The 27,915-nt window shown below is 45.8% G+C and overlaps 5 protein-coding genes across 13 annotated transcripts; 2 read left to right on the forward strand and 3 right to left on the reverse strand.

Annotated features, from left to right (window-relative positions):
• The first annotated feature begins 971 nt into the window (after positions 1–971).
• LOC108029204 (uncharacterized) lies at positions 972–8,786 on the forward strand. Its single transcript, XM_017101381.3, has 6 exons — positions 972–1,617; positions 2,607–2,847; positions 3,186–3,466; positions 3,530–4,577; positions 4,658–5,000; positions 5,691–8,786. Exons 1-6 carry the CDS (start codon positions 1,166–1,168, stop codon positions 5,996–5,998), a joined length of 2,673 nt encoding a protein of 890 aa, XP_016956870.1. The 5' UTR covers positions 972–1,165; the 3' UTR covers positions 5,999–8,786.
• LOC108029205 (DNA polymerase delta subunit 3) lies at positions 8,770–10,493 on the reverse strand. Its single transcript, XM_017101382.3, has one exon. It carries the CDS (start codon positions 10,428–10,430, stop codon positions 9,135–9,137), a length of 1,296 nt encoding a protein of 431 aa, XP_016956871.1. The 5' UTR covers positions 10,431–10,493; the 3' UTR covers positions 8,770–9,134.
• Positions 10,494–10,911: 418 nt separating this feature from the next.
• LOC108029012 (protein UXT homolog) lies at positions 10,912–17,984 on the forward strand. 2 transcript variants are annotated; one of them, XM_050884902.1, is made up of 3 exons: positions 10,912–11,064; positions 11,115–11,569; positions 17,852–17,984. In XM_050884902.1, the coding sequence occupies exons 1-2, from the start codon at positions 11,018–11,020 to the stop codon at positions 11,545–11,547; spliced, it is 480 nt and encodes a 159-aa protein (XP_050740859.1). In that variant the 5' UTR covers positions 10,912–11,017; the 3' UTR covers positions 11,548–11,569; positions 17,852–17,984. The 2 variants fall into 2 exon arrangements, with proteins under 2 accessions (XP_050740859.1, XP_016956547.1); XM_017101058.3 differs by lacking the exon at positions 17,852–17,984 and having other exon boundaries at positions 11,115–11,662.
• On the reverse strand, positions 11,727–19,741 carry LOC108029209 (early endosome antigen 1). 6 transcript variants are annotated; one of them, XM_017101391.2, is made up of 12 exons: positions 19,522–19,741; positions 18,240–18,572; positions 17,896–18,054; positions 17,044–17,427; positions 16,750–16,978; positions 16,595–16,695; positions 16,328–16,450; positions 13,211–13,367; positions 12,933–13,138; positions 12,609–12,877; positions 12,234–12,540; positions 11,727–12,058 (listed from the first exon to the last, which is right to left on the reverse strand). In XM_017101391.2, exons 2-12 carry the CDS (start codon positions 18,489–18,491, stop codon positions 11,882–11,884), a joined length of 2,364 nt encoding a protein of 787 aa, XP_016956880.1. In that variant the 5' UTR covers positions 18,492–18,572; positions 19,522–19,741; the 3' UTR covers positions 11,727–11,881. The 6 variants fall into 6 exon arrangements, with proteins under 6 accessions (XP_016956880.1, XP_016956878.1, XP_016956879.1 ...); XM_017101389.3 differs by lacking the exon at positions 19,522–19,741 and adding an exon at positions 18,774–19,317; XM_017101390.3 differs by lacking the exon at positions 19,522–19,741 and adding an exon at positions 18,774–19,314 and having other exon boundaries at positions 17,044–17,358.
• A 947-nt stretch (positions 19,742–20,688) lies between these two features.
• On the reverse strand, positions 20,689–27,737 carry LOC108029173 (cullin-3-A). Of its 3 annotated transcripts, none has more exons than XM_017101321.3 (11): positions 27,558–27,737; positions 26,587–26,822; positions 24,079–24,462; positions 23,260–24,021; positions 23,026–23,196; positions 22,798–22,968; positions 22,622–22,736; positions 22,421–22,563; positions 22,135–22,358; positions 21,934–22,072; positions 20,689–21,870 (listed from the first exon to the last, which is right to left on the reverse strand). In XM_017101321.3, the coding sequence occupies exons 2-11, from the start codon at positions 26,644–26,646 to the stop codon at positions 21,718–21,720; spliced, it is 2,322 nt and encodes a 773-aa protein (XP_016956810.1). In that variant the 5' UTR covers positions 26,647–26,822; positions 27,558–27,737; the 3' UTR covers positions 20,689–21,717. The 3 variants fall into 3 exon arrangements, with proteins under 3 accessions (XP_016956810.1, XP_016956811.1, XP_016956809.1); XM_017101322.3 differs by lacking the exon at positions 27,558–27,737 and adding an exon at positions 27,441–27,457; XM_017101320.3 differs by lacking the exons at positions 26,587–26,822; positions 27,558–27,737 and adding an exon at positions 24,774–25,765.
• Between the last annotated feature and the right edge of the window lie 178 nt (positions 27,738–27,915).

Consider the following 27,915-nt stretch of genomic DNA (forward strand, 5'->3'; position numbering starts at 1 on the left):
TTAAAAACCCCCTTATATCTTTTTAATATTTTTTAAAACTCACATTTTTATATGGGAACTTAATACTATCCTTTTTATTTGATTTCTATTCGATTTGATCCTATGTTATTTAATTGTATCAACATTTCTCTGCGTGCAAAGGCAATGGGGAAGATGAGGATAGATGCCCATTCTTATCAACAGGGTCTGTCAACTGTGAACATAGCACACGGTCCGTTCAATGATGGTAACGTGCGGTAAGACAGCCAGCGGGATTTGTTTGCTTTTTGAGAGAAGGCTTACCGGCCGGTAGATAAGAATTCGAATGGAAAAAGCCCTCTCCAGAAGTTGGAACTTGGCGCCTTTCATAGTGCTGCCAGATGAATGGAAAAGGTTGAATTTGGTAGATTCTCGGTATCCGTAAGGGTTGAAAATGGAAGTCACGATAGACTGTGGCAAGTGCTATACGGGTGTGACACTTACAGAACAGCCTTTGGGGTGGTTCTTCGCAGGAAGCTTAAAAGTTAGAAAAAAAATTAAAATAATAAATGAATACTAATAAGCAGGTAGGTTTAAATCTTTAAAGGTATTAAAAATAAGTGTTGTATATTTCTTTAATAATCGATATTAAACTATAGATTAGCAGAACCAACATAAGTATTTTCAATTTAGTTTATTTATAGAAATCTAAATAAATAATTTGACATTTAGACTAAAACTATTTTCATGACAATGCTTAAGAGATAATTTATGAAATTTTCTGGGAAGGGTTTTTATGAAACATTAAACTATATTTAATATTTTTGGGAAACTAATAAAATACCAGTTAAGTTTAAGTGTTAAAAAATGTTTTAATATTTTAAAAAAGGATCTCTTCAAGTGCCATCCCCCACAATAACGGGAGCTCTGGGAGTCCACCCCTATGCGATTAGGCCGTTACGACTGGCCCATCGCTAGGGCGAAAGGCGATGTTTAAAAAAATCAATATGAAGGCCACAACGTGCGGGAGTTCGTGAAAGTTTAGCAATCGTTATTAGTCAATGATGTCGGGGCGTTGTGCACTCGAATTGAAAGCCAATAACTCGCCAGGACTGCCGCCGCGGCAGTGACAAGATGGCCAACTGAAAGGCTCGAAAGCGCGAGACCCGAAAAAAGCGAGCCAAAAGCAGCAACCAGCCACCAAGTGATGGCCTCCTCCACATCCTCTGCGCGTGTGAACAGCAAAGCAGCCACAGCCGCCATCGGCGCCGCCACCACCACCGCTCCCGCTGCCTCCTCCTCATCTCCTCCCGTTTCCGGTTCCGCCTCCTTGGGAGGAGCTGGCTCTCCCGCTCCTTCTGCCACTTCCGCCGCGCCAGCTGTGACCCTCAGCGAACTGATTGGCCAGCAGCTGAAGCACCTGAATCCCGATGAGCTGCTCCACAAGGACGAGCTGCAGCTGCTCGTGCTCCTAACGCCCGTGCAGCGCCAGAAGTTGAGCCGCGATCTGGAGGATGTCGAGCTGGGGGCCAGCACTTCGTCGGCGGCGCCACTTTCCCGTCCCGAAAACGGCGAGGAGGACGAGGACCTGATTGGGGCGGTGGGCGGACTGGGGATTTCGTCACCACCCGCGACCAAGGAGCCACTGCTGGAATTTAGGTGAACAAAACGCTGGTTACGCTTGTGGCCATTAACCCATTTGTGGTTCCATCTACCGATTGCTATGATATGTGAAAATGCGCTTGCGAGGTTAAGGAATTTTGATTATAGATAACTAGGAAAATCAGAGGTTTGGAATATTGATATTACGATTGATATTAGGATTGGTTGTGTTCAGGAAGCGTTCTTTAAATTGTTGTTATTTAAAAGTATGTACAGTTACCAAACAATGAATATAGCAGCGTTGTTTAAATTAGAAAAGATATTTATATTATTTCATTCAAAAAAAGATGTCTATATAATTGTTTTTTGAAACTTTGTTTGTATGTAATCAAACTCAGATATTTACCATTTATTATATAACATAAATAATTGTAGAACATGTTTGTAGATACTTTTTATAACCAGAATGTAGTACATTTTTTTGTATTTTCCCAATGCTTTCATTTACGTCGCCTACCGCCCTCAGACGTGATTGCCCAACATATTCGAAACATGTTCAAAACGCATGGTCGCTTGCCGACCAGTGACCTTATATGGGTTAAGTGCCAGGGCGGCCTTTCAAGCCATTATGCAAATCCATAATTACCCCATGAAATTAATTTAATTTGTGGGAGTTGATTTTGCACCCCGGCACACTGGGTCAGCTGTACGACTTTAAAGGCCTAGTTGCAAATACGTTTATGACACATATATCTACCCCAGTTATAGATGACAAAACTATTTTTATCCCGCCAAAAATGAAAAAAATAATATTTTTTTTAAATTCAGATCTATGTTGCGTTTATGTTCCCTATTACAGCGGATTTATTTCGTGTTCTTACAACATTGTAGCCTGGCCCAGTGTGGCCTGAACGATTGCATGCACTCGTACGTTTAGGTTAAGGAGCATTGTTTGCCGTCGAACTCGGAATTTGGGTCACTTCGTTTTGACATTTGCCGTGAATAATTAACCAAGCACCCTCCTTGCCTTTTTCCGCACCGCACAGGCCACACGTACTCAAATGGTTTCAACATCTGCGCCACCAATCGGGCCACTTCAAGTCGGAGGAGGAGTCGCGTCGTCTGCGGGAGGCTGGCAACGACTCGTACCGCAAGGAGCGGCACCCGCTCAAGGCCAGCGATCTCTTCACGGAGGCCATCTTCCTGGCCCCCGCCCGGAACACGCTGGCAGCCGCCCTGGCCCACGCCAATCGCTCCCTGGTCCTCTTCGATTGCGGCCTTTACGCGGTGAGAAGAGAGTCCTTAAGAAAGCTTCTATCTGGAATTTACCAGATTGTTAAGCTTCATTTACAATATAAAGATATAAATCTAGCTTGAATTCAACATTTTAATTACGAATATGTATGTATATGTATGAATACCTATGAATAACTGTCTGGTATGACATGTAATTAAGGTGTGACATGTAAAGATCCTTTTAGATAAGCTAGCTGTTCTTAATTCCGTAAAATATCAGCGTCCTAAAATTTCGGAATAAATTATATAACTTTTCAGAATAATGATCTAACTCATAGGTTGCCTTGAGTAAATATATTTTTAACAAAGTTCTTAATGATCCCCACCAGGAATCCTACGACGACTGCCTGTGCGCCCTGGACCTGGGCTACCCGGAGGAGTACTTGCCATTGATTAAGCTGCGCCAAGCCGCCTGTGCCTTAAAACTGCGCAACTTTGCGCTCTGCGAGGAGCATCTGCACGAGCTCCTGCACATCGAACTGAACCAGGTGTTCGAAGCGAGGACCCACGAGCTGTGGCACCAGTGCGAGGTGCTCAAGGTGGAGCGCTTCGAGATGGCCGTGCAAACGGGCGACGACCTGGATACCAACGATTCGAAAGCCTTCGAAATGTGAGTGCACCTATCTCTTAAGCTACCAAAAATAATCCCATAATCCCAAATTATCCCATCCAGTGCCTGGTTGGACAACTCATCCTCGCTGCACACCACCCGGGCGTTGGCCAAGAATGCCCTGATCTTCGAGTCCGAGGCGGTGGCCATGGTGCCCAGCGGCAATTGCCGGGTGTGCGACCACTGCGGGATCACCCAGTTCATTCCTTTCCCCTGCATTTACTGCTCCAACCGCCAGGTGGTCTACTGCTCCCGCCAGTGCCGCTTCAAGCACGCCGCCATCCACGCGGTGGAGTGCTTTGGCCACCAGATCGAGCTGTTCGAGTCCTTCGGCGAGGTCTTTGCGATGCCGCGACTCCTGCAGCTGGCCTTCCGGATGCTGATCAGCGGGCTGCCGGAGATGCTGGGCCACTGCCGCAAGAAGCCCACGCTGAGCAAGCTCTGGGCGGCCATCAATGGTGGGCTGCAGGATCGGCCGGACATCGCCTACAGTGCCGTCCTCCGGTTGGAACGATTGAAGGAGGAGCGGCCCACGGACACGGTGATTGCCCTGGCCCTCTCCTGCCACATCCTGGCCATTTACCTGAGCAAGTGCACCAAGTTCTTCGAGCAGCTGGAGAAGAGCCTGCCCACGGCCTCCCGCATGTCCAGCGCCGAGTGGGAGCTGCTCTGCGCCGCCCTGCTGATGCGGCACATTGGCCAGTTGCGCCACAGATCGCTCACCGCCTGCCGATCCTTTGTCCTGCCCGCTGATCCCCACGTCTTCTCGCCGCTGAACGAGTTCCAGCTGTGGGCCGCTCCCATGCGCCTCCAGGAGGGCCACCTCCATCTGCTAGCCGGCGAGGTGGCCGTCGTCTCGTACGCCGTCTACCCGGACACCATGAGCTTGTGCCGCCACAGCTGCTCCTCCACAATCTGCGCCAAGTTCTCCGGCCGCAAGGTGACCGCGCTGGCCCTGCTGGATCTGCCGGCGGGATCGGGGATCTACAACTGCTTCGCCGGCGGCAACTTCCAGCAGTTGTCGCGGGAGGAGCGCAGCAAGCAGCTCCAGGAGCGCGGCATCAGGTGCCACTGCAACGCCTGCCAGATGGCGAACGCGGAAGATGAGTTCGTAAGTCACATTTAACTTAACAAAATAGTATAAATATAAGATGTAAGATCTTGTATTTACCCTTTGCCCTAATCCCTCAGCACAAGTTTCATCGCTACCGTTGTGATAACCCAAAGTGCATGGAAATCTTCACTCCCAAGGCGCTGCCGCACGCCCCAAATCTGCGCTGGTGGCTCTCCGAGGAGTACACCCAGCCGGAGTTCAATGGCGCCGAGCTGATCCAGTGTCCCCACTGCGGGGAGTTCCAGAAACTGGAGTGGTACTGGGCCTTCACCACGTCCCTGATCGACTGCGAGCTCATCGAGGAGCGCTGCAAGCTGTACGCGGCCATCGAGCGGGCCGAGAACCAACTGATGGATCTGCACGAGTGCAAGACGGCTTTGGCCAGGCTCCTGCTGGAGCAGTGCCTCATGGTGCACCGTGGTAAGTCCTCGGAAATGAAAAGCCATTGCAACTCATGTGACTTTCGGTCATTGCCAGCTCACGTTTCCCTCTTGGTTGCGCACTACTTTCGCTATACGATCCTAATTTTCATTTTACTCATCCTGGCTAAAGGGATTACATACCACTAGGCAGTGCTAGGTATATAATCAGCTAGGTAATGTTTCGCAGTGAAACTTAGCTTTTGAAGAAGTGCATTTATTATTTCGTTATTAACCTTCTTATAAGGATTACTACTTCTAGAACTCTAAAGAGTTTGGAAACACTTTGAATTGGAACTAAACTCTTTAGTTCTTATATAGGGGTTACATATCACTAGGTTGTGCTGGCCTTTCAAACACCTTTGGAATACTTTGCTTGGCAAGCTAGGCTTAGAACTATTAATTTCCTAATGTAGTTACAAATAAAAATTTTTTTTATTTGCCTTACAAATTGATAGATAGAATAGATAGAGAGATAGACATACTATAGCTCTATGAAAAAAAATAGTTAAGTAAAATAAACTAGATGATTAAGAGCAGGTAGCTTTGAAAAACCCTTAATGGTGCATATTCTCCCCAGACTTTACAGTGGAAACACCTAGGAATGTTCCTTCTTACCCCTGAAATCTATCTCTTTTGATCTCTCTTTCTCTGTCTGCTCCTCCTACCTCTAAACTCCGGCAACCATCAGAGGGGGCCACCGTGCTGGACGACTGGGAGTTCAACAAGCTGGGCTCCATCCTGCGGTCCGTACTGCCCGGGGTCATGGCCCAGTTCGGGGGCCAGTCGATCGAGTACGTGAAGTACTTCTCGTACTTCTGGGACGTGATGGCCCTGAGCAACTACAAGTGCAACGACCGCGAGCTGATGCAAATGCTTAACGCCTTGGAGTTCATCGCCGACGAGTTCAAGGACATATTCATCAACTACTACGAGGACTATATTGCGCCCAAATTCGCCGAAGAGTCCTATGGCAGCGTCGTAGATACGCAAGTTTAGAGCAAACGAGCAAACCGAAACAATGAAACCGAGCAAGTTAAATAAACTTAGATATATTTTACCCTGTAGCGAAATGAAAAGAGCAGAAAACGAAAAACACCCACAAAAACTTCTAGGAAAATTCTATTGTTGACCCATACAAAACCATAAATGCATATATACTTTGTGCTATTATTAAAAAAAATGGTGCTGAGATATTAAATTGTACGAAACGAATGTTACATTCATTTAGGTGATTAAGTCAAGGCGAATAGCGTGCGAGAGAAATCAAACGATCATATTAGTAGAGTCATATCATGCACACATTATGTTCATATCACACCTAGGAAATGATTAACTGATTGATTATATAGCAAATGACTTTTTCATTATGCATTGCGAGCAATATTTATGAATTAACAAAGCTAAAGTGGAACCCTCTGGAGTGCCCACTGTGTGGCTATCTAGGATAAGGATAACTAAAATTTAGTCAAATTGAAATCGAACCCCGAACCCATGATCCTAGTGGTCTATACAGTGAGCACTGCCGAAGTGGGAAGCTTGATCGGTAGATAGGCCGAAGCAAGTCTAAGTGTAAGCAATAATTTAGCTTCTGAGAAGCTTCTACCTAAGTGTAGCCACTGATCTCGATTGTTTGCCAGGAACACGACGAATTGTTTTATCCACTGAAGAGCCCCTACTCAATCACCTACATACATACAGTGGCTCGCAGCTTATTTCGTGCAGTTACCTAAAAAAAGTTTAAGTCGTTATTCCAGCTAAACTATAAGAGATAACAGAAAAATTTTAATGCAGAATCTTATTAGGGAATATTAACTTATTTATTAAATGAAAGCGATTTTCTTAATCATAAAAACAAAAATAATTATTTAATAAAAACAAAATGTACAGGCTTTTTCCATGCCGCAGCTTATTTCGTGCAGTAGCTTCTACGTAACTTAATATTTGTAATTTAACCGCTAATATTTAGTGTGTCCTCCTTTCTGGTTCAGGACGACTTTGAGACGATTTTTCATGGATGAAACTAGCTTTTTAGTTGTTTCCACTGGAATTTTTTGCCATTCTTCCATAAGAACAGTTTTTAGGTCGTTTTTGTTCGAAATCTTCCTCTTCCTTATAGCAATGTCCAATATTTCCCATAAATTTTCAATCACATTCAAATCTGGAGACTGTGCTGGCGTTATAACGACATGAGGGCAATTCCAGATAAGCCAAGACTTCGCAATTTCTGCTGAATGCTTCTGATCGTTGTCCTGGTAAAATCGAAAACGATCGCGCATGCCGAGTTTTTCAGCAGTTTCCAGTAGGTTATCCTTTAAAATGTTTAAGTACATTTTGGCATCCATGATGCCATCAATAAAAATGAGGTTACCGACGCCAGAGGCTGCCATACAGGCCCAAACCATGACGTGACCCCCGCCATGCTTGACCGTAGGTTTCAGGTGCTTATTTTCCAACTCTGTATTTGGTTGCCGCCACACATACTGTCGTCCATCTGAACCAAAAATGTTAAATTTTGACTCATCAGCAAAGATAACATCATCCCAGAACGAAATCGGTAAATGTATGTGTTGCTTTGTAAACTTTAGCCGAGCAGCAATATTTTTCTTGCTGATAAAGGGCTTCTTCCGTGCTACTCGACCATTGAAGTTATGATCGTGCAGCACACGACGCACCGTATCAGGACTACACTTCTTGCCCATTTCGTCCTCGACCTCTGAAGCTATTTTTGGGGCCGATAGCTTGGGGTTTTCCTTAATTTTCCGGACAATACGGCGCTCTTCATGATCGTTGAAAATTTTATTAGGAGCTTTTCGGCCTTTATCTTCAATGCGGTTCTCTCGGACAAACCATTGGATGATGTATTGTACAGTACTGGGACTTAGGGACACCATTTCTCCAATGACCCGCTGACTTTTTCCACTTATAAAGTGTTTAAGCACAAGTTCTCGCTGCTCAATGGTTGTGCGTGGTGCCATTTCGGTAATTCCCCTGTATCTCTTTATTCAAGTGTGACCAAGCTCAAAATTTCATAAAATATGTATTTGTTAGTATTTTAAATAATCAAATAATAAAAAAAAACTGTGATTTTTAAGACTAAATATTAAATGTTTTGGCTTTAAACATACTGCACGAAATAAGCTGCGGCATGGAAAAAGTCTGTACATTTTGTTTTTATTAAATAATTATTTTTGTTTTTATGATTAAGAGAATCGCTTTCGTTTAATAAACAAGTTAATATTCCCTATTAAGATACTGCATTTAAATTTTTCTGTTATCTTTTTTAGTTTAGCCAGAATAACGACTTAAACTTTTTTTAGGTAACTGCACGAAATAAGCTGCGAGCCACTGTATGTATTTGCTTGCCATCGGGCAGCCTGACTGTAAGCTTTTAATGCTTAAAAATCAGATAGGAATCAAACGCAATCACTGCAGAAACCAAAAAACAAAGAGGAAAACCACAAGACAACAAACGAACAAATGAACAACTTAAATTAATGGATACTCGAGTTATATGAACGAACAAGTGTTTTTCAAACCTCGCCTTAATTTTTTAAAGTGTTTTGAAGTACGGTAAAGATAACGAAGTCAGAAAACAGAAAAACAACAGCAACACGCACTGATACTACAGCATAGGCAGGCAAAATTCACACCGACACGCCCACACACACGGACACACAATCAGACACGCGATTCTATATAAATAACTAAATACAAATTACAACAAGATACTCAAACAACTTCTAGCAGCTATAAACAAATGCAATAAATTCTTTTTAACAACAAACCGACTTGTGTCTTTAATGGTTATTAGGTATAAGAGATTTTTTAGGATTACATCTGCTTTTAAACAGCAAAAAATAAAGTTTCTTGGAGGTCAACAAAAACATTTTGAAGTAAGTATTTTAACAAACTTTTAAAGAAATTATGTTGATGATCTTTTAAAAAAGTGAAGGATGTATAAATTTTCAGTACTATGACTCCTCGACCTTTTATTTTATACTTGTTTATGTTCTTTTTTCTTTTCTGTTTCTAGAACAGTCAACATTTTCATTGGCATAAATAAATGTATTAAGAACAAAAAAGTTCCTTTCTTAATGCTTAATCTTTAGAACAAACTCTTCCATGCATTTGACTACTTCTTAGTTAAAAAGCTCATGATGCCGGCTTGCTTGGTTTTGGGCGCATCCTTTCCAGCCTTGCCAGCTGAAGCCGGCGACCTCTTTTTGCTGGCAGGGGCTGCGGCCTTGGGGGAAACCTTTTTCTTGGCGGGTTGCGCCTTGACCGGCTTTCTCTGCGTGATGACGAAGCCATCCTCGTCCAGATACGTTTCGTTGGCCGGCTCCGTGTCCATTTCCTCATCCACTGCGATTACTTCCTGCTCGGCGGCCTTCTTGGGCGGCTGCTCTTCGTCCTCGGAGTCGCTGATGCGTCGCCGCTTGGAGGTCGAGGGCTTCTCCACATCGGATTCGTTGTCTGAGCCAATCACATTGCGTCGCAGCTTGTCCAGCTTCTCCTCCTCGTCGGAGGATTCGGCGCTCTCCTCGTCGAAGAGTTGCACAGAGGTGTTTGCATTTTTTATGGGACTGGGAGACTTCTTCGCGGCTTCCTTTTTTGCTGCAGCCGGTGCAGCTTTCTTGGTTTCTTCTGCTTTTTCTGTTGGCGACTTCTGGGCTCCTGGTGGCTGCTTCTTTAAGAAGTTAGCCATGGTGCCGCCAGCTGTTTTGCTGGGCGTGGCCTTGACCTCCTTGGGTTTGCTACCCGCCGCTGTAAGGAAACTGTTGATGCTGCCCTTTTTGGCTGCTGCTGGTTTGGCTTTGGAAGCCTGATCTTTGGGTGAGGTCTTCTTGCTCTCCGGCGAGGGTTTTCCCTTGCCAACTGGTAGTTTATCTGCATCTGTCTCTGTTTTTATGGAGGATTTGGATGGCTCCACCTTAACAGATGGCTTGGAAGCCTCTGACTTAATGCCCTGCGTCTTGGCGGGCTCACTTTTAACTCCATTGGTTGCTGGGCCACCGTTTGCAGTGGGAACCGGCTTACCTACTCCAGGACGCTGCTCAATCTTGGCCAGCTTGACCTCCAAATGCTGCATGGGCTTGAAAGTCGCAGCCGGCGATTTGGTGCCCCCGGCGATTTTGACACTATAGAGCTGCGATTCTGCATCCTGGACCTTGGCCATCCAGTCCTTCAGCTTGCTCTCGAGCACCACGGAGTACAGATCCTCGCCGGCAGCGGATCCTTGGGGTTTCTTCTTGCCATGCACCAAAAACCTCTTCTCGAACTTTGTGGCGGGCTCCTGGCTTTTGATGTAGGCTTCCAGCACATCGTTCACCTCCTTGTAGGACAGCTTGTACTCCTCCAGGAGGTCGGTGACCAGCACACAGCGATCGAAGTCGATCATGCAGTCGTCGAGAGCCTGTTTAAGCGACATTTCTGCAAATTGCTGAAAATAGCGCGAAAACAAAATATGTGGTGCAGTGCTGCCAACTCGGGGGAGTTCTACGGGGGGAGTTCACCACGGCTAGCAGGGACACGAACCACTCTGGTGAATAGACTAAAGTGAGGAGAGAAAGCCGCCTATTCTAAAAAATCCAAAAATATACAATAAAATATATATTTCACCATCAGCAACATAATATATAGCAATTTAACATTTTCAATTGTAAAAAAAACAGAAGTTTTTGTGAACAAAAAAAATATAACTTGAAACAACATTCTCTATTCTACCGAAATCTGTCTATAATACAATTTTATTATTAATAATAATATTTTATACTTTGCAGCAAACCTAACCTAATTTGTAATACATTATTTTGTTATTTAATTTGTTTAAAAATTAAATGTGTTTTTTATAATACTAAGAAAAGCTAGGGATCCTTAAATATAGCCAAGTTTCCAGCCCTACCGTCTATCGATAACAGGTTGCCGCACTTGTAGAGTGAACAAGAAGAAGCAAAACGTTAACAAAAAGTTGAGTTTTGCGGTTTTTCTTATTTTGATGTTTTTATTACACCTAAAATGCAAATAAAGCCAAAAAGCAGCACAGAAGTCCACCCGATGCAGGAGTAAGTAATGAGTTACCAAGAGAACCCTCCAAATCTCCGAAATCCCGCAGGCAGGATGCAAATCAGGCGCAGATCACGCGGATTGAGGAGTTCATCAACGAGGTGCTGAAGGAGGATCTCCGGCAGCTGGAAAAGTGCATCGACCAGTTCAACGAGGAGATCATGGAGTACGTCCAGCTGAAGAACACCCTCCAGACCTTCGACACCCACCTGCCCGAGGGCTACAAGACGCAGGTCAACATCGGGAGCAACATATTCATGCAGGCGCGCGTGCGCAAAATGGACAGCATTCTGGTCAATGTGGGCAAGGATGTGTACCTGGAGATGTCCATTCCGGAGGCGGAACGCTTCAGCGACACCCGCGTCAAGATCCTCACCAAGCAATCCGACGTCCTGCGCGAGGAGAGCGTCAAGAAAAGAGCCCAAATCAAAATGGCCCTCATAGCAATCAGCGAAAGAGCCAAACTCATTCAGGATGTTTAGATTGAACAGAACAAGAATTAAGGTATTCTTCCAGAGCTATAATAACCACTGTTATTAGAACCTTTTAAGTAGGTACTTACAATAAACCCCTAAAAGCTTTAGGCCTTCCCCAGGATTGTCCATTAAAATATCATTATTATAGTCCTATAGCGACAAGAATCCTTTTCCAAGACAACATCTACACAAGCACTTGGGTTTATTCCTTTTCTACCACAATTTACAAAGATAATTTACAAATTACGCGCCTCGAAAGTAATGTTGGCCTAGGGATTTTGGGTGAAAACATAGATAAAATGGACGGAGGGAGTGGGAAGTCCTGGTAATACATCCTGTCTTACGACAAATCATTCGAGGATCCTGTAGCAGGCCTCAACGTGGACTGGGCCACCGGGCGACCTATTCCTGACGGGCTCCGGGAACTCAAGGGGTTGCAGAGCTGTTCGTTCAGAGTCCGGTTCTGGTTGGAAATACGCTGGGAGGTGCTGGTCAAGCTCTGCAGCCGCCTGTCCATCTGAGGGATTTACAGGATAGGTTAGACATCTCATGGAAAATTCTATAAAAATCCGCTTTTAGAGGTCCTACGATATCCAATTTGTGACAATTTTGAAAAGACATTCGAAATAGTAATGCGATTTAGTTCTGGTATAATATTTCCTTACTGATATTCATATTTCTAACCCACTCACATCGTTTTCCGCCTCGGCATTCGTCCGTCTACCGCTCGCCTGCGGCGGACAGGCCAACGAGGAGCTGGGCGCATAGTTGACCGCCTGCTTGACCCGGTAAATCTCCGTCTCCAGGAGCGTGTGGTCGCGAAAGAGGCTGCGATAGTCCTCGGCCAGCGCCTGGTTTTCCTCCAGCAGCATGTGAATGTGCTCCTCGGCCCTCTTGGCGCACTGGCGCATCGCATCGTCGGCCCTGACCTGGGCGTCCTTCCACTTGCGAAACGAGCCGATGATCTGCTCCTGCTGCTGGTTGACCTCGGTCTGCTGCCTAGCGGAAGGAGAGAAGAAGGCGGCTGCTCTTATATGGATGCACTCCATCCCGGACGGACTACCTACTTCAGACGGGTCAGTGCTTGCTGGTGCTTGGTGGCTGAGTCGCAAATCTCCTTCTTCATGGACCCGACGACCTCCTCCATCTGCCGTTGGCTGTCGTGGAATCGGGATTCCTCCAGGCGCAGTTGTGTATGCAGCTCGCGAATCGTTTGGCGCTGCTTCTCCACCTCCAGATGAAAGTTTTTCTGTTGGTCTTGAAGTGCTCGCTCGCGTCCGGCTGAAACGGCTTCCTTCTCCTTCAGGGCGATCACCTCCTCTCGCAGCATTTTACGCTGAAAATGTCAAGTTTATTCACCTGTTTTGAGAAGGTGCAAAACCGAAACCCACCTCTGTTCTCATCTCACCCTGCAGCTGCTCCAGCTGGTCCAGCTTCCCCTGCAGGCTCTGCACTCTTCTATTGGCTGCCTTAAGCTCCTGGCACTGATCCTCGAAGCTGTTCACCAGGTTGCCGTACTTGGTGCACAGCTCCACGCGTTGCTCCTCTTGGTTGCTCAGCAGGGTAGCCATTTCGCGCACCTGACGAGACAGGTCACCTGGAAAAGGATATGAGATTAGAATATAATAGAAGAATTCTAGCAGCTATCCCTGTTATTCCGAAAACTCACAGTTTTTCTGCTTGAGTTCGTGTATCTCCCCTTTGAGTCGGTTGTTTTCGCTGAAGTCGGAGTAGCTCCTGATCATGGACTGCAGCTGGTCGATCTGACTGTCTCGATCCTTCAGATTGTCCTGCAGTCCTTCGATTTGGCAGGCAAGGTGTTCGTTCTGGGCGGGGAAAGGTGGGAAGAAAGCAGATATTAATGTTAAGATCCGTTTTAAAACCGCTTTGAAGTGTGGGGCCAACTTGTATTTCTAGTTCGCAGTTGATGCGCGGGTGATCCACGCTGTGCAGCTCTGGCTCTGGACAGGATTGGCTGGTGTGCGGGCCCTGCTGCAGGCGCTGCTGCTGCTCCACCTGCTCGGTCAGCTCCTCGAGGTCCCGCTTGAACTCATCGATGATGCTGAGGTAATTGTCCCGCGTGGCCTGCAGGAGCTCCGACTGGGTCTGGCAGTGGAGGAGCGTGTGCTCCAGCTGCTGGCGATGGGGGCAATCGGGGGAGCTGGCGTTCTCCGCGTTCTACAAATGCAAATGCCGAAATGGATGTGGAAGTGGCGCAGAGACAGCTGGCTTACCATGGCAAGTCAGAAATCTGTAACTAATTGCCTGCAAGTCCGCGCACGGAATCACCTGTCAGTTGTCAATTGTCGATTGCAGATACGAGCGGATATCTCTGTACCCAAATCGCTTTCGGTGTCGAATGGTCGGGAGCGGAGCCTTCGTGTCGGCGGCCACAGAAATATATCTCGCATAACCCAGACGAATTTCGACTTCATTACCGTTTCATTTCATTTCAATAATATTGCTATTAAAAGTTTGTCACGAAAATAAAACCAATTCGAGCCGTAGGTGGCAAGGCTTCGGTTTCGGGTTTCAAAGTTTCGCTTCTCTGGCACTTTGGCAACACAAGTTCTGCTGGGGGTGGATGGGCCCCCGTTTTATAGATATTATTATTTGCGCGGCCCGACTGTTTGACACGATTTGAAAATAAAGTTGCCGAGCGGGCGGCAGCAAATAATATCGTCTGTCTGACTCGTGGATGGGCTATACTTATAGTTATTTATTGGCAGGGGCTGAGTTCTGGGGGCAAGCGTGGCTCGGCGCACTTAAAACACTTTTAAAGGCGTATTATATTGGGGAGCGGGAGGGAGTTCGAATTCGATAGCCCGGGGAAATGTGAAAATCGATTAAGACGGGGGCAATGAATTGTTATGATTCCTTGTCTGTCATTAAACCCATTTAGGGCCCCCCACACCTCGGTTTTCCACACCTTTCCGCCGACTCAATTTGCACATTTACAGTTTGCACGCTGTTCGCCATTTTCCACCCCCTCTCAAAACACTCGAAAACAATTTGCACTTTTGGCCAACTTTCGCCTTGCGTTTTCAGCGGAAAACTTCCTGGCTAATTGCACGCTTTTCCTTTCGTTTTTCGCGCCGAAAGTACGAAAATCCAAATTGGTTTACCAGGCGCGTGGGCCACTAATTAGGGATCGTAAATCGTGTGTTTTATGTGGAGTATATCGCCCGAAATTCCCGATTCCTGGCGCTTCCTTGATTTGCTTCACGCGACTAAACAGCAACCGCCGACGGATGACAGGATTCTGAAGCGAACTACTCCGGTTCCCAGCGCCGACGACCCCTTGACTGGGGCTTCCTGCCGAGTTGTTTGATTTTGTGCCCAGCAGTTCGCCAGGGAGGTGATCGCGTGAGGGTTATAATATTTTTCAAAAATTGCCCAAAATCAAAATTGGAAAATGTTGTAAATTTTTAAACTTATCATTGCAAAAAGTTATCAATTTAGTAAAATATATTTGAAAGTCTGGGGATCCTTAAACACCTCTTAGTCTAATACTCATAGTCTAATACTCTATTGCAGGATTGCCATATCCAGCTTTTTTCAGGAAAGATATATTAGTTTTTTTAGAGATAAAGCCAAAACAACTCTGTTATATTATATTATTATATTTTATTTTTCGGTATATTCAACATCTTTCCTTATTTATGGAAGCACTGGGCGTCATTTTATTTATATTAAAAAATAAGTTGGTTTGGGATCTAGGATTTTTCATTTTATCCCTAGTTCCTACTCACGAGGATCACGAGCAGCCTCGTCACTCGAATCCCTGCCCAATCCAATCCCCGCGGCTCTCATCGATATGCATATCACGGCTCGCCTGCCTCGCGTGTCGATTGTGGGTAAATAAATAACACGAAACCTATTTCCGATTCGCCAGTTCCTGGGGAGCAGGGTCTGAGTGGAGGGCAGGAGGACATGCAGTTGAACATACAGCCGAGTTTCCACAATAAACACATTCGCGAGCGATTTGTATTTGTCGAATGTAGACAAAAACCCGAAAGGGGAGTGAAATGGATCTCCTGCTGCTTATATATGGGAAAATAAATCAGAGGACTCGAATGGCAACAGCGTTTGTTGTCATTCCAACCGGGATATGTACCTTGAAAGTATATAAGTGGCTTCCCTTGCGAAGGCGAATGTCACTTACCACATAAGAGGAATATCATAAGTCAGAGGCATGGTCTTAGATTTGAGAAGTATATTAAAGGATACAAGATTTCACGTACTAAGATAAAAGTAGGATGACATTAAACATTTCTGCAAGCTGAGATTACCTAAGTTTAAATTTTAATCTGAAAGGCAATAGGGTTTTTCCCCTTTTCACTAAGCTCCTGGCTTCTTATTGCCCCAAAGACTTCAGTTGATTTGTGTACATAAACAAACGTTTTTCCTTCTTTTAGGTTTTTGGCGGGAACTACTTCGATGATAAATAACTTCACAACTCTGACGAACTTTAAGCTATACTAACTACCTAACTTGGCTTAGCTTAGGCTAAATGTTAAGGAGGGTCAACAAGTGACATAGTTACTTGGGGGTCCTCGATTTTGTCGCTGTTCTCGTTGTTATAGTTTTAGTTGTCGTTGGCTTAGTTGAAGGTTTAGTGGTTGACTTTGTTTTCGCCGTGGCTGTGGGGATTTTGGTGGCTTTGCTGGGCTCCCTTGTGTTTGTTTGGGAAGGTGTTTTCGCATCGCCTTTCTGCATTTGGTATGACAAGCGGTGTTATTGGAATCGCCTAATTGCGGGGTAATCGAAACCGTCAGATACTCACACATGCCATTTGCTTGCGCTCCTCCTCGGATCTCTGCTCGATTATTTCCTTGATGGCCGCACAGAAGGGGTTTTCCGTCGAGGATTCCTCGTAGATTTCGTTGTAGGAGAACTCCACAGAACCCTGAATGGAAAGAAGTTTAATTAAGATTAAGATCTGTATAATTGTATCGGTCGAATAAGTCTTCCCATTAAGGAATTTTAGAACTTTCTTTCTATGATTGTATTTGTCATACAACTAGATTACTCATATATAGTGTAATCTCACCAGTTTGCAAATCATTTCGGCGATCTCCTTTAGAATTTCACTGTTCCTCTGACTGAACCCGCTTTCCGATTCAATCCTGGCCTGCAGCTCTGAAATTTTGACTTTATCCGAGGTTATAGCGAAACGTCAACGTATCGCAGGTCAGGAATACGCACTTTTTGACTCGGTATCCAGGCGCTGGTACTTCCCGTGCAACTCCCGGTTACTTTGGGCGAGGTTGTGCATCCGTCTTCGTAGGGCCTCCAGCATCTGGGTGTCAGGATCACCGGGGCCTGTCCGCGAACTAACTGAGTTTAGCCAGGATTGGTCTATGTCCGATTGAAGGATCCTCAGATGACTGCGAATGCTCTCCAGTTTCCTCACGGTATCATCACGCTCAGATGTCTGGGAAAGAAAGTTTATGGATGGTATAGTATATAATAAAAGGCTGAAGTCTTCGGATCCCCTACCAACTTTTCGAAGAAGCAGGAGAGACGTTTCCGGCTGCACTCCATGGCCTGGTAGTCCTGTTTGTGGTGCAATTCGAAGACCTCGTTGAGTTCCCTGTTCAGCATCCGGAGCATCTCGCTCTCCTGGGAGTCCTGCATCGTAAGGTTCTCCAGCATGTTGTTCGTGATCGTATCGCCGGTCAGCGTATCACTGGCGGTCTCCTCCAGCTTCGCCTGATCCTGTCCCAAATCCCCGCAGGAGTTCACATTTGTAGAGGGACCCATGCATTTCGTGTGCTCCGACATGGTGGCAAAGCACTCAGTGATCTCTTGCAGCTTTTTTTGGGATGTTCGGAAATCAAATGGTGTGGGTAAGGAATTTCTGAGTCTTTTGAGTTGAGTACACTGAGAATTTCCTATGAACTAGACATTACACTAAAACGTAAACTGATCGGGTTTCCGATCGGGCGTCACAACAGACGATCAAGCGATAAGAAAGTTTTCCAATTAGTCTATTAATAAATTCAGAGCCGTCACTAGCTCTCCTGATAGATCTTTAAAACTGATTTATTGTAACATTAATTATAAACTCAATATCAAGCGACAGATGGGGACTATGTTTGTTTTATTTTAGTTGCGTCACAAAACACGATTCAACGTTGGGATGATTAAATGATAATACAAATAATAGATCACATGAAAGTCCCACAAAACTGATGGTTTTTACTACTTCTCCTAATGTTTATGTTACTAATCCTAGCTAATTGTATTTACTATTATCTATCTAAAATTATCTAAAGTTAACATTTTTTAATATTTAAATATTTAGAAAAGAAGCAATGATATATTAATGATGTATGTGGGGCACCTCACCTGCTGATTGAGCTGGGCTATGCACTGATCCTTGAGGAGCAGCTTCTGCCTGGCCGTGAGGATCACTTCGTCCAGGGCGCCGATCTGGGACTTCAGGTGGCAGAGCTCGTCGTGCTTGGCGGCCATCTCGCTGACCAGAGACTTCATACACTCGGCCATCTGCAACAGAATAAAACTCCAATGAAAACCAGGCTCAACGGGCTTGACGAACACAATATAATAATTTATTAAACAGTAGAAGATCAACGAATTCAATGGTGACAACATCGTGTGGCGTTCCCGGCTCTACGGGACTTGCTCTTGAAATCGCCGTTTCCCCTTTCCCTCAGGGGTATTTGGCCTACCTTCTCGCTCTCGCTCTCCGGCAGCGGCTCATCCGCGCCCACGCCCATCAGCTCCTTCACGGTCATGGTCTCCAGCGACAGCCCCTTCAGGTCCCAAGTGCCGTGATGATGGGCAGTCTGCACTAGTTTTATGAGGGCGCAAATGTCCTTCTGCAGCTTGCGGTTCACTTCCAGCGCCTGTTGCTGCTCACCCTGGACCGACTGAACGCAGTCCATGATCTTGCCGTAGGCCTCCTCCTCCAAGTCGGACATGTTGCCCAGGACTACGTTGTTCACGTGCAGCAGGATGTCCACCCACTCCTGATAGGTGACCAGACGCAGCTGCGAGGTGTACTGGAGGTGAAGGAAAAATATTTAATATTAAAGAGGATTTCAGAATATTTTTAATGTAATAATACAAGGATATTCTTAATAAGACCTAGTGCTCACAGTGTTTCCTGAGAAACTAAACCCTGCTAACTAATATACTAGACTATTTTTAGATGTCAATTCTTTCCTTTTCCTTTGACCACCTTGGACTGTCTGTCCGCTCACCATTGCGTCACCTCCCTGCCCATCCAGGCAGTCAATCTCGTCCAGCCGCTTGAGGAATATATTGTTCAGCTCGAAGCTCATTTTGCCGGCGTCGCCGGTGGCATCCCGCAGCTTTTGGAGCAGGCAGCGGTAATAATCGGTGGAAATAGACTCCGTGCTGGAACTGCTCTGAACCTGGGTCGAGGTTTCCAGGGAGGATTCCTCCGCCGCCCGGGCATCCAGCTGGGAGGCATTGCTCTGCTGCGACTCCTGACATCTGAAAGTGGCAGCTGCCGGTGATGGTGATGGCGGTCTCGAGGTACTCAGGTTCATGGACTTGGCGTCCAGGACGAATCCAGCTTGTCGCGAGCTCATGATATCGATCCAAAACTACTTCCTCCTTCCGTGCCAACTGGAGCAGCGGGCTAGCATTAAGTTAGTCGGGTTCCTGAGCTGCCGATTCAAGGCTGATTTGGTCTGGCTGGGATTAGCTTGTGTAGTTAGACATGTGTATAAGGTTTCCACGTCGGAACGTTCACTTGGCGAGCGGCAATCTCAAGGCACTGCTGATCGGAAAGATCGGCGGAGAGCCAGGGGCCGCGAATGCAGTTCTCCTCCCCTTGAGGTGCACGCAAATCGCTTGGCAAAGTCACACAAGCCCACAGGAAAAAATCAAATCACAACCGCGTTGTAAGTTGTAAACTTATCAGAAACAACCCAGAAATGGGCGAAAAAAAAACGGGGCAAAAATATAATATCTGATTCGAACCTTGGCGGCGACGTCAGCGCTGCGTTCATATCTTTTGTTTGTAGTCTTCTGACGTAGCAATGTAGTTTTGTTTATTTATATTTTCTTGTTTTTTGAGCTACACACACGCGTATTAAGTATACGGTTTCAGCTTGTTGTTTTTATTTCTTTCCCCCGCTGCGATACGATCCGAATTCTGCGACTTGGGCGCACAGAACAACCTTTCGCCTGGGGACCGTGGCAAAAACTGAAACCGTCTCTGAAAACCGAATCTCGATCGCCAGCCAAACTGGCGAACTGAGCGCTTCGCATCCGCTCCCCAGGCCCAGGCCCAGAGAACGCCTCTCTTTATCGGGGAACTGGAACCCGACTCTCTGCTTATCAGTGCGTCGGATCGCATCGAATTGGATCGCTCCGTGTTTGCCCAAGAACTTAGCGCTGCCCAGTTTCTGCTCCCGATATAACCCACTATATGGTATCCGTATCCGCAAGTCACCGCTGTTTGCCAAAGTTGCGGTTTCGGCTCGGCCAATTTCACATAATTGTAGCCCATTCGGTGGGGTATTTGCCAATGGATAAGTTTGTTTGGCCGGATTGATAACTCCGATGTGGGATTGGTAGTGGTGCCCGATAGGCTGAGCGTTCTGAAAAGTTACACAACCTCGAAGAAAAAGCCTAGAAAATATCAATACCTCCTCGACGACTAAGAAAACTATTCAACCTTTCGAAATTCCGATAAGAAACGTTGGAATTTCTTCTAAAAAATATTATTTTTAGCTGAAAAACTTTAAAAATACGTCAAAATACTCAACACGTTATCAAAGACTGAATATCTCAAATTAAAATGTAAATTTCAATACTATTTTGGAATAACTTTCATCACAACATAATAAAATCAAAATATATGGCACATGAAAAGTATCTTTACTCAAAATGTATCTCTCAGTACTATATTATAACTAATTCTATCTATAAAATGAATACAAAGACTGAAAAGCCTAACTCAAAACGTATCTTTTACCACCATAATAGAATCCCACCCCAACTTCAGTCATCTAGCTCAAACACCAATTGAAAACAAAATTGGTTGTGGATAAAAAATGTTACCAAATTAGTTTTATTTTACAGGCGAATAAAAGCATTCCATTGAAAGTGTTTTAAAATCCTTTTTAAAAGATAGACAACAACTGTGTTAAATGTTAACGCTCATTATACGTTTTATTTATATCGATTTTTCATAAGTGAGAACAAAAATGTATTTACAATTTTCAGATCGCGCTTGCTTTCGTTTTTCATGCGTTTTGCTTGTTCGGCGTTAGTGTTTTATGCAAAATGAATTCTTTGTGTCCTACTTAACTCAAATCCATTACAGAACTGTTGCCTATATACTCGGAATCGATTCCACATATCAACTAATAGATAAAACAACTTTCATACAGATTATCGTAATCATAAACACTTGCTTTGGGCGCACACAAAAGTAAAGTTAGGATAACCATTGCGATCTCTAGGTTCTGTTCACATGAATCTCAAAACGTGGCTTGAATGTTTTTAGCAGAGGGATTAGGATCTGGATTCGGGTCAGACGTATAAATGTACATCAAACGCTCACTAAAATTAATAATTCTTTTATAATTTTATTACTTTAGCTATATTTATAGTTATTAATATTCTTTTTGCTTAGATTTCTGTTGTTGCTTCTCTGTACCTTTTACTCAGCTGCTTACAATTAGGGCTTGCATTATGCATTATTTCTCTTATCTGGCATTACGTACGAATCTTGTGGGTGGATGTGGCGTGGGTGTGGCTCTGAATGGGAGGTGCGTTGTGTGGCTTGGGCTTACTGCTATACACTTGTTATGCGCAAAGAAATGACCATAAACAGTATTTAGAGAATATCAAGTAATATATTAGGGGGATAATAAGTATGGTGGTTGTGTGCCTCATCCAATAGCATTTTTAACTGATCAATTTTGAATGTCAGGCTTACAAAAGGGGTTGCGAAACGAAATTTCACAATTGTTTATGCTTTCGGGCTATTGGCTGGCGGTCATCTATAATCGTGGTCAAAAATATCAATGCTGCTCTCGTGTGCTCAGCTCAGCGCGCCTGCCGTCGGAGCTGCGGATTTCTTTTCAGTGTACTAGCCCTGGCGATTTGAAGATGAGTGTGATCCGGATTCTGCACAAGTTGCTCTTGCTGCTCCGCCTGCGTCGCTTAGGCCAAGTAGTTGTAAACCTTGCGATCCTCGGGCGATCGTTGCAGATACTCGCGCTCGATGAGGCCCTCAATGCGCTTCTTAATAAACACGGGCGAGGGCAAGAAGCGCGACTTCAGCTGCGACGTCACGTCCGACACTAGCAAGTTGTGCTGGAAAGTAAATAAATAGATAAGAAATATGTTTGATAATGGCACATAATATATAACACTCACAGCCATGCGCTTGCGCGCCTTCATGATGCGCACAATGGCCGCCTCGATCTCGTGCTTGCGGTCCTCGTCGACCTTGCCGCGCGTCTCCTTGCGTTCCGGCTCCGATTCGCCCTTGGCAGCCACCGTCTGGATCTTCACCCTGTTTTAATATGATTTAATGTTTATGAAACAGTTTCATCTTAGGCTGCCGACTATGCTCACCTGTGAAACTTGGAGACAAAGGCATCGTTCACATAGAACTCATCCGAGGGCTCAATTTCCTTGGTTTTCGTCTTGGAATTTCGCACCAGCAAGCGCTGAGCGGGTTTGCCCATGGACAGCGATTGCAGAGCTCGGACAAGCTCTCGTTCTGGTATGTCCGTCTCCTGGTGGATGTCATCATAGGTGAGCACGTCGCGGTTGTTGAATAGCAGCAGTACGCACATCTGTTGGGGACAATAAATATATGTTTAAATTTTTAATGGTACATAAAATTAGACAAACTCACCTGGTAGGTGGACACTTGCAGAATGTGCTTGCGCGTGGTGGTGGGCACTGCACATCCGTTTGAACTGGAGCTGGGTGCATCCTTGTCCTTTTCACTTTCGGCTGCTTTGCGGCCATAAAACACAGCATTGATATAGGCGGTTCCTGTCCAAAAAAATCATTTTAAGTACACGTAACGAATATTAACGTATATAAAACATACCCATTTGTGGCTGTAACGTCAGCTGACGTCCTGAGTGCTTATTCAGATAGAAATTCTTGAAAATGTCGAAGGCTTCGCGAGGTGCGGCGGGTATATTGCAGTTGGGAGTTGCTGTCTGTTGGGGCATACAATACCGTTTAACATGTTTTAACTCAAAAGGGAATTTTTGGACTTACCTGAGTGGGCCAGAAGCCAGTGGTTAGTATGCGTACCGTTAATTCCACACCGCCCAGGGATAAATTGTTATTATTTACATAGTTCTTAAACTCATCCATGATCGTATTGGAGACTGACATGTCTTTAAACATGCCCTCGAGCTTCGAGGTGAATTGACAGCCGCATTCAGTCTGCAACAAGAAACAAAAATTATAAATAATGACTTGGAATCAAGTTAGTCAACCCACCTTTAGTTTGGATATCATGTTCTTCTCGAAATCATCAGAGACTGATTTGTTCAGCAGCAATCTCTTGGCTAAATGCGTCTTGTAATAGCGCTCAAAGACATCTTTCTCCAATAGAAAACGGAAGAGCACCATTGTCTTATCCAGAATGGACTCGATTTCCTGCTCGCTCATCTGGAAAAAATAATGGGAAACATTTATATGTGTCACTAAGTCTTTGGTAAATGGAACACTCACTCCCTTGCCGCCCTTCTTGAGTTTGTCATCGATGAATAGCGATAGATACTCCGGCGATTTGTTGTTCAGATTCAAGAAGTGCTCAAAATCGGACGAGATGACGTTCTTGAAGATACGGTCGTTCGCGAACGAGTGCACCAGAAACTGGTCGAAGCGATCCTTGAGATCCAGCAAGTTCTGCACGAATGTGATGGGATTCGTGTTGCCGTTTTCCTCCTCCTTGACCAACATGCGTCCCTGCTCGCGCAGATATGCCGACATGGTGTCCGCTATCACCTTGAGGCCCTCCTCCTTCAGGCGCGAGAAGAGCTTGTATGTGCAGGCCAGGTCCTCGGTCTTTGAGTTCTTGATCATGTACACCACGCCCGAGTTCTCCATTTCGACAATGGGGCGCATGTGCTTCTTGATCAGCTCCTCCTCGACCACGCGCACAATGCGCGGCTCGGTGTCCTTGTCCAGATAGAGCGCTGCCCGGGAGGACTCCTCCGTGATGCGCGCCTCCACTTTCTTGATGTAAACGCCAGCGTTGTTCTCGGCAAGAAAGTTCTGCGACTCGAATTTGTAAAACGCCGCCGACTGGGCAAGGAAGGGCTTCTCAAAGTCCTCCTCGTAGACAGTGCGCGAATTGATACCCAGTGTGATCAGCATGCTGCAAGCGTTCTTGATGGCCAAATGGTTGATGGCCTCGCCGTGTCGCTCCTCCATCACCATGCCCAGCAACTTTTCGCGCAGTGCTTTTTGGATCTCCGAGTAGCGAACCACCTGGTGGATAAGAGGGGCTTATAATATTACCAATTGAGAATTAAATGTTATCCTTGCCTGATCCCTGAACAAAATCAATCCCAGATTGTAGACGTTGTCCACCTCGCGCTGCTGCACATAGACCCTGTCCATGTACATGAGTATGTCGCGTATCATCACCATGGATGTCTGGTGGTCCGTCCAGGCCTGGTTCAGCTTGGGCAGAAAGTTGCTGTGCAGCGCCTCCAACACGTCCGCTCGCACCTTGTGCTCCAGGTGCTCGGAGACGACCTCCCGCAGGCCGTAGTACAGCCTGTTGCCGTGCTTGTGCAGCACCATGTTGTACGCATTCCGGTAGAGCTGCTCAAACGACAGTCCGGAGTTGTTCTTCTTCTGTATCTCCTGAATAGCATTCTTCAAACTGGCCCAAATGGTCTCCACGTACTTCTCGTCCATGGAGGCCTGCAAAGAGATGGTGTGAGTTCATTAGTTAATAAATGGCAATAGGTCTTTTGGTTTTTAGGGGTTGAAACGAGTTGATACCGGGTTTGATACCGGTATTAAATTTACGATTTTGACCTATATCTATTTAATTACATGAAAACTTTCTCTTATTCGAGGTCTCTATTCTATAACCTGTTTTTAAATCCTACCATTTACACTTTTACTAAAACCTAATCGTAATTCTAAAATTATGTATAGAGATAATCATTAAATTTTAAGATTGAACGGCTAATTGCTTAAGACCCTGAGTGTTTAAAAAGTAGGCTAACATTGAAGGCCTTCCGCTTGTACTCCGGCAGCCAGAGCGGATAGATCCTTCCGACTTCCTTGATCCGCACTCCCGTATCTTCGTCGGTCTCTGGAGCAGCGGCTTGTGAAGCGGTGGGCATAGCATTAGATGTAGTCTTAACAGGAACGGGAGCGGCAGGAACAGGAGCTGGCGTGGGAATGAGCGTTGGAGTTGGCATGGACATGGAAGTGTACGCGGATGTGGATGTAGATGGGTAAGCAGTGGTAGTAGTTGGGGTAGTTCTGCTCTCCATCCGCAGTCGTCCAGATCGTCCAGATCCGCCGGAAAGGTGGTAAGCACGCTGTCGGACAGCACTCAATCCCTGCGAGTATAAGCGTTGCTGGGACTGCTGGTGATGATGCTGCGCCGAGGAGACGGTGGGTACATTGATGTTCATGTTGCGCGCCTGTTGCTGGCCAAGAACCGTTGGCCTGGCCACCCGAATGGCTGCACCAGTGTCCAATCCGCCCCCGTTTGCGCCATTGAAGTTGTTGGAGCCGGCCACCATGCGACTGTGGTAGCGGCCATTGGCGTTGAGGTTGTTCAGTGGCTCCGGCTGCTGGTGGCGGGGATCGCGGCCGTGCATGAGATGGCTACGCTGCTCCAGCTCCCCCGTCCTGTCCCGGTGGTGGGTCCTCTGATCGCTGATCTCGCTGAACCCCAGAGAGCGACGGCCCGCTGCTGAGGCTGGTGCCTTGCGGGACCGACTTTGGTTTGACGACCTAATGGTGACGGCTTCTGTGCCACATCCGCCGCGCGGTGCTCCTCGTCCGCTGCTCCTCCTCCTCCTCTGTGCTCCGTACTCCGGCCAGAGTTCTACTCGCGATTCGGGTCTCGCCCTTCACCCTGCTCTCCACATACAGGTGTTCACAGACTTTTTGTGTGTGCTGTTAGGGAACAATAATTTCTCGAAAACTACGATTGAATTCGTTGTAACTTAAAAACTAAACTGTGTTTGAAAATTCCCCTGACCCCGGTTAAGTGTTTTGATGTTTTTATTTGTTCCGGTCTGTTTTTGGTTTGCTTTTCTTGTCGCCTGACATTTTTTCAGGTGAAATCTTGGGGGTCCTGGGGGCTAGGGGTGAACCCTTGAAGACGGGCGGTTCAGAACATTAAATCTACATTTACTGGCTTTCGCTAGCCCCTGGAGGGCAAAGTACGCGGCAGTCCTCGCAACTATCTTATCGGAAAATTTTGCTTGTTCACGCTGCGATCGACAGATTTTTCAGGTGAACCCAAACTGTCATCTAAAGTCAATGTTATAGAACTGCAAAAGCAACCGATGTCGTAATTAATGTTTGTTAGGTTACTTAATACTTTCGCAAAATGCGATTAGGACTATGGAATGTAATGCAAACAACTTAAGAGATTACAAGTTAAAGTGTTTGCTGCTATCAAAGTTTAAAACAGTAAACACTAGGGTCGGACTTAAAGAAATAAAGCCCTAAGCTCCTAAAATATATACTTAGGATGGAGTTAGGGTACCTTACACCCTACATAAACCTGACCTTTACCTTTCGAGGCTCTATAGTACCTTACTCTATATACCTTAAATTAATAATAATTTAGGTAATTAATGGAAATAATCATTTCCTTTCATTATCCATATTTTTGGTACCCATCAATATATTTTTTCAATTACTATAATAATGGTCTTGTATTTAACCTTTGTTGTTAACCTTTTTTTGTAAATTATAGGTATATTTTTAGGGCTACTCATAAGTTATGGGATTTGAAGACCCTTAAGGACTAGTTTTTTGGGGGACTCCCCTAACTCCCTGTGCGGTCCTTACCGGAAAGGCGCGAATGCGCATTTTGCCCTCCTTCTTGGGAGGATTTCCCCGTAGATTCATGCTTTGCAAGCGTCGGCACTGCTCCTCCACTTTATTGGCGGTCCGGACTCCGGAGCAGGGAGCTGCGGGAAAAGCAGGTGCTCTTCCGACTTGTCCGACGACGGAACCCTCTCTCCTCGCGCGTAAACAATGTTCCCCCAGGCGAGGCACACTTCCCAGTGGTTATTCAGGCGGTCCTAGAAGGCAGAGAGAGGTGGGGGGATTAGATGCAGCCCAGATTCCCTGGGTTGTTTATAGGGTAATCCCGGTAGGGTGGCCCCAGCTAGGTTCGCCGCCTTTCTTTTTGTTGTATTTATGCAAACATTCCACGCAAATGTTAGGGTGTCAAGCGCGATACACATGCACACAGGCGCACATACATATGCCTGTGTATGTATGTCTATTTGGGGAAGCGGCGGCGGCGGCGGCGGCGGATTTATTCGCGAATAGTTGGCAATTGCGAGGGTCCCGGGATCCCGGGGGCGGCCACCCGGATCGGCGAACTGCGCCGTCACTTCCTTTGTCGCAGATATCGGGATGCGTGCCTATAGCTCGGGATATATATCGCTGGCCAGCCGATCTCTCCGCGCAAGAGAAACGGTGAAAAAAGAAAGAACTCACACGGCGACAGTGTAATTGTTATGTACATATACGTGCAATTAATACAGGAACCGTTGTTTCGCACGCACGCCCGACCGATGACCGATAAACGTACATCCCAATCCCAAATGGACCTCTGCAAGGGCCAGACGGGCCAGACGTTGGCACTCCAGTACTTTTATTTCTCGATTTGTTGCTTTCTTTATTTTCCTTACGTTTCTTCTATTTCACTTTGTCATGGAAAAGACGGGCTGCGTGTGTGTGGGTGCCTGCGTGTGAGTGTGGCTGCCCGTCGCTCTGTGTCGCGCACTTGTGTGTGTATGTTTTTGTACCTGGCCTTTCCCAGCGGCTTTCCACGGCGTCTCTCAACAATTTTCACTCTCCAAAGGTGTATTTCACTTGCGCTAACGCACTAATATTGTCACTGCTTCTATTTGGCTCGATTTGTTGCTGTTTTCCACATTTACTTGCATTGCATATTGATTGTAGTTCGTAATAGGGATGGGCGATAGTCGTTGTTTTGTTGTTGCTCCCCGCGGCGAATGGCGATGCCTATCGATAGGCTTCCCTCGTCTTACCGATAGTCCCATTCCCTCTTCTAGTCCTGCATTATAAAATACTTAATTTGCTCTACAAAATCTTTATAAAATACAATATAAATACAGGAAATATTTGACTATTTCTCTGTTC

Source organism: Drosophila biarmipes, chromosome 2L, assembly GCF_025231255.1.
Source record: "Drosophila biarmipes strain raj3 chromosome 2L, RU_DBia_V1.1, whole genome shotgun sequence".
NCBI classification, from domain to species: Eukaryota; Metazoa; Arthropoda; class Insecta; order Diptera; family Drosophilidae; genus Drosophila; species Drosophila biarmipes.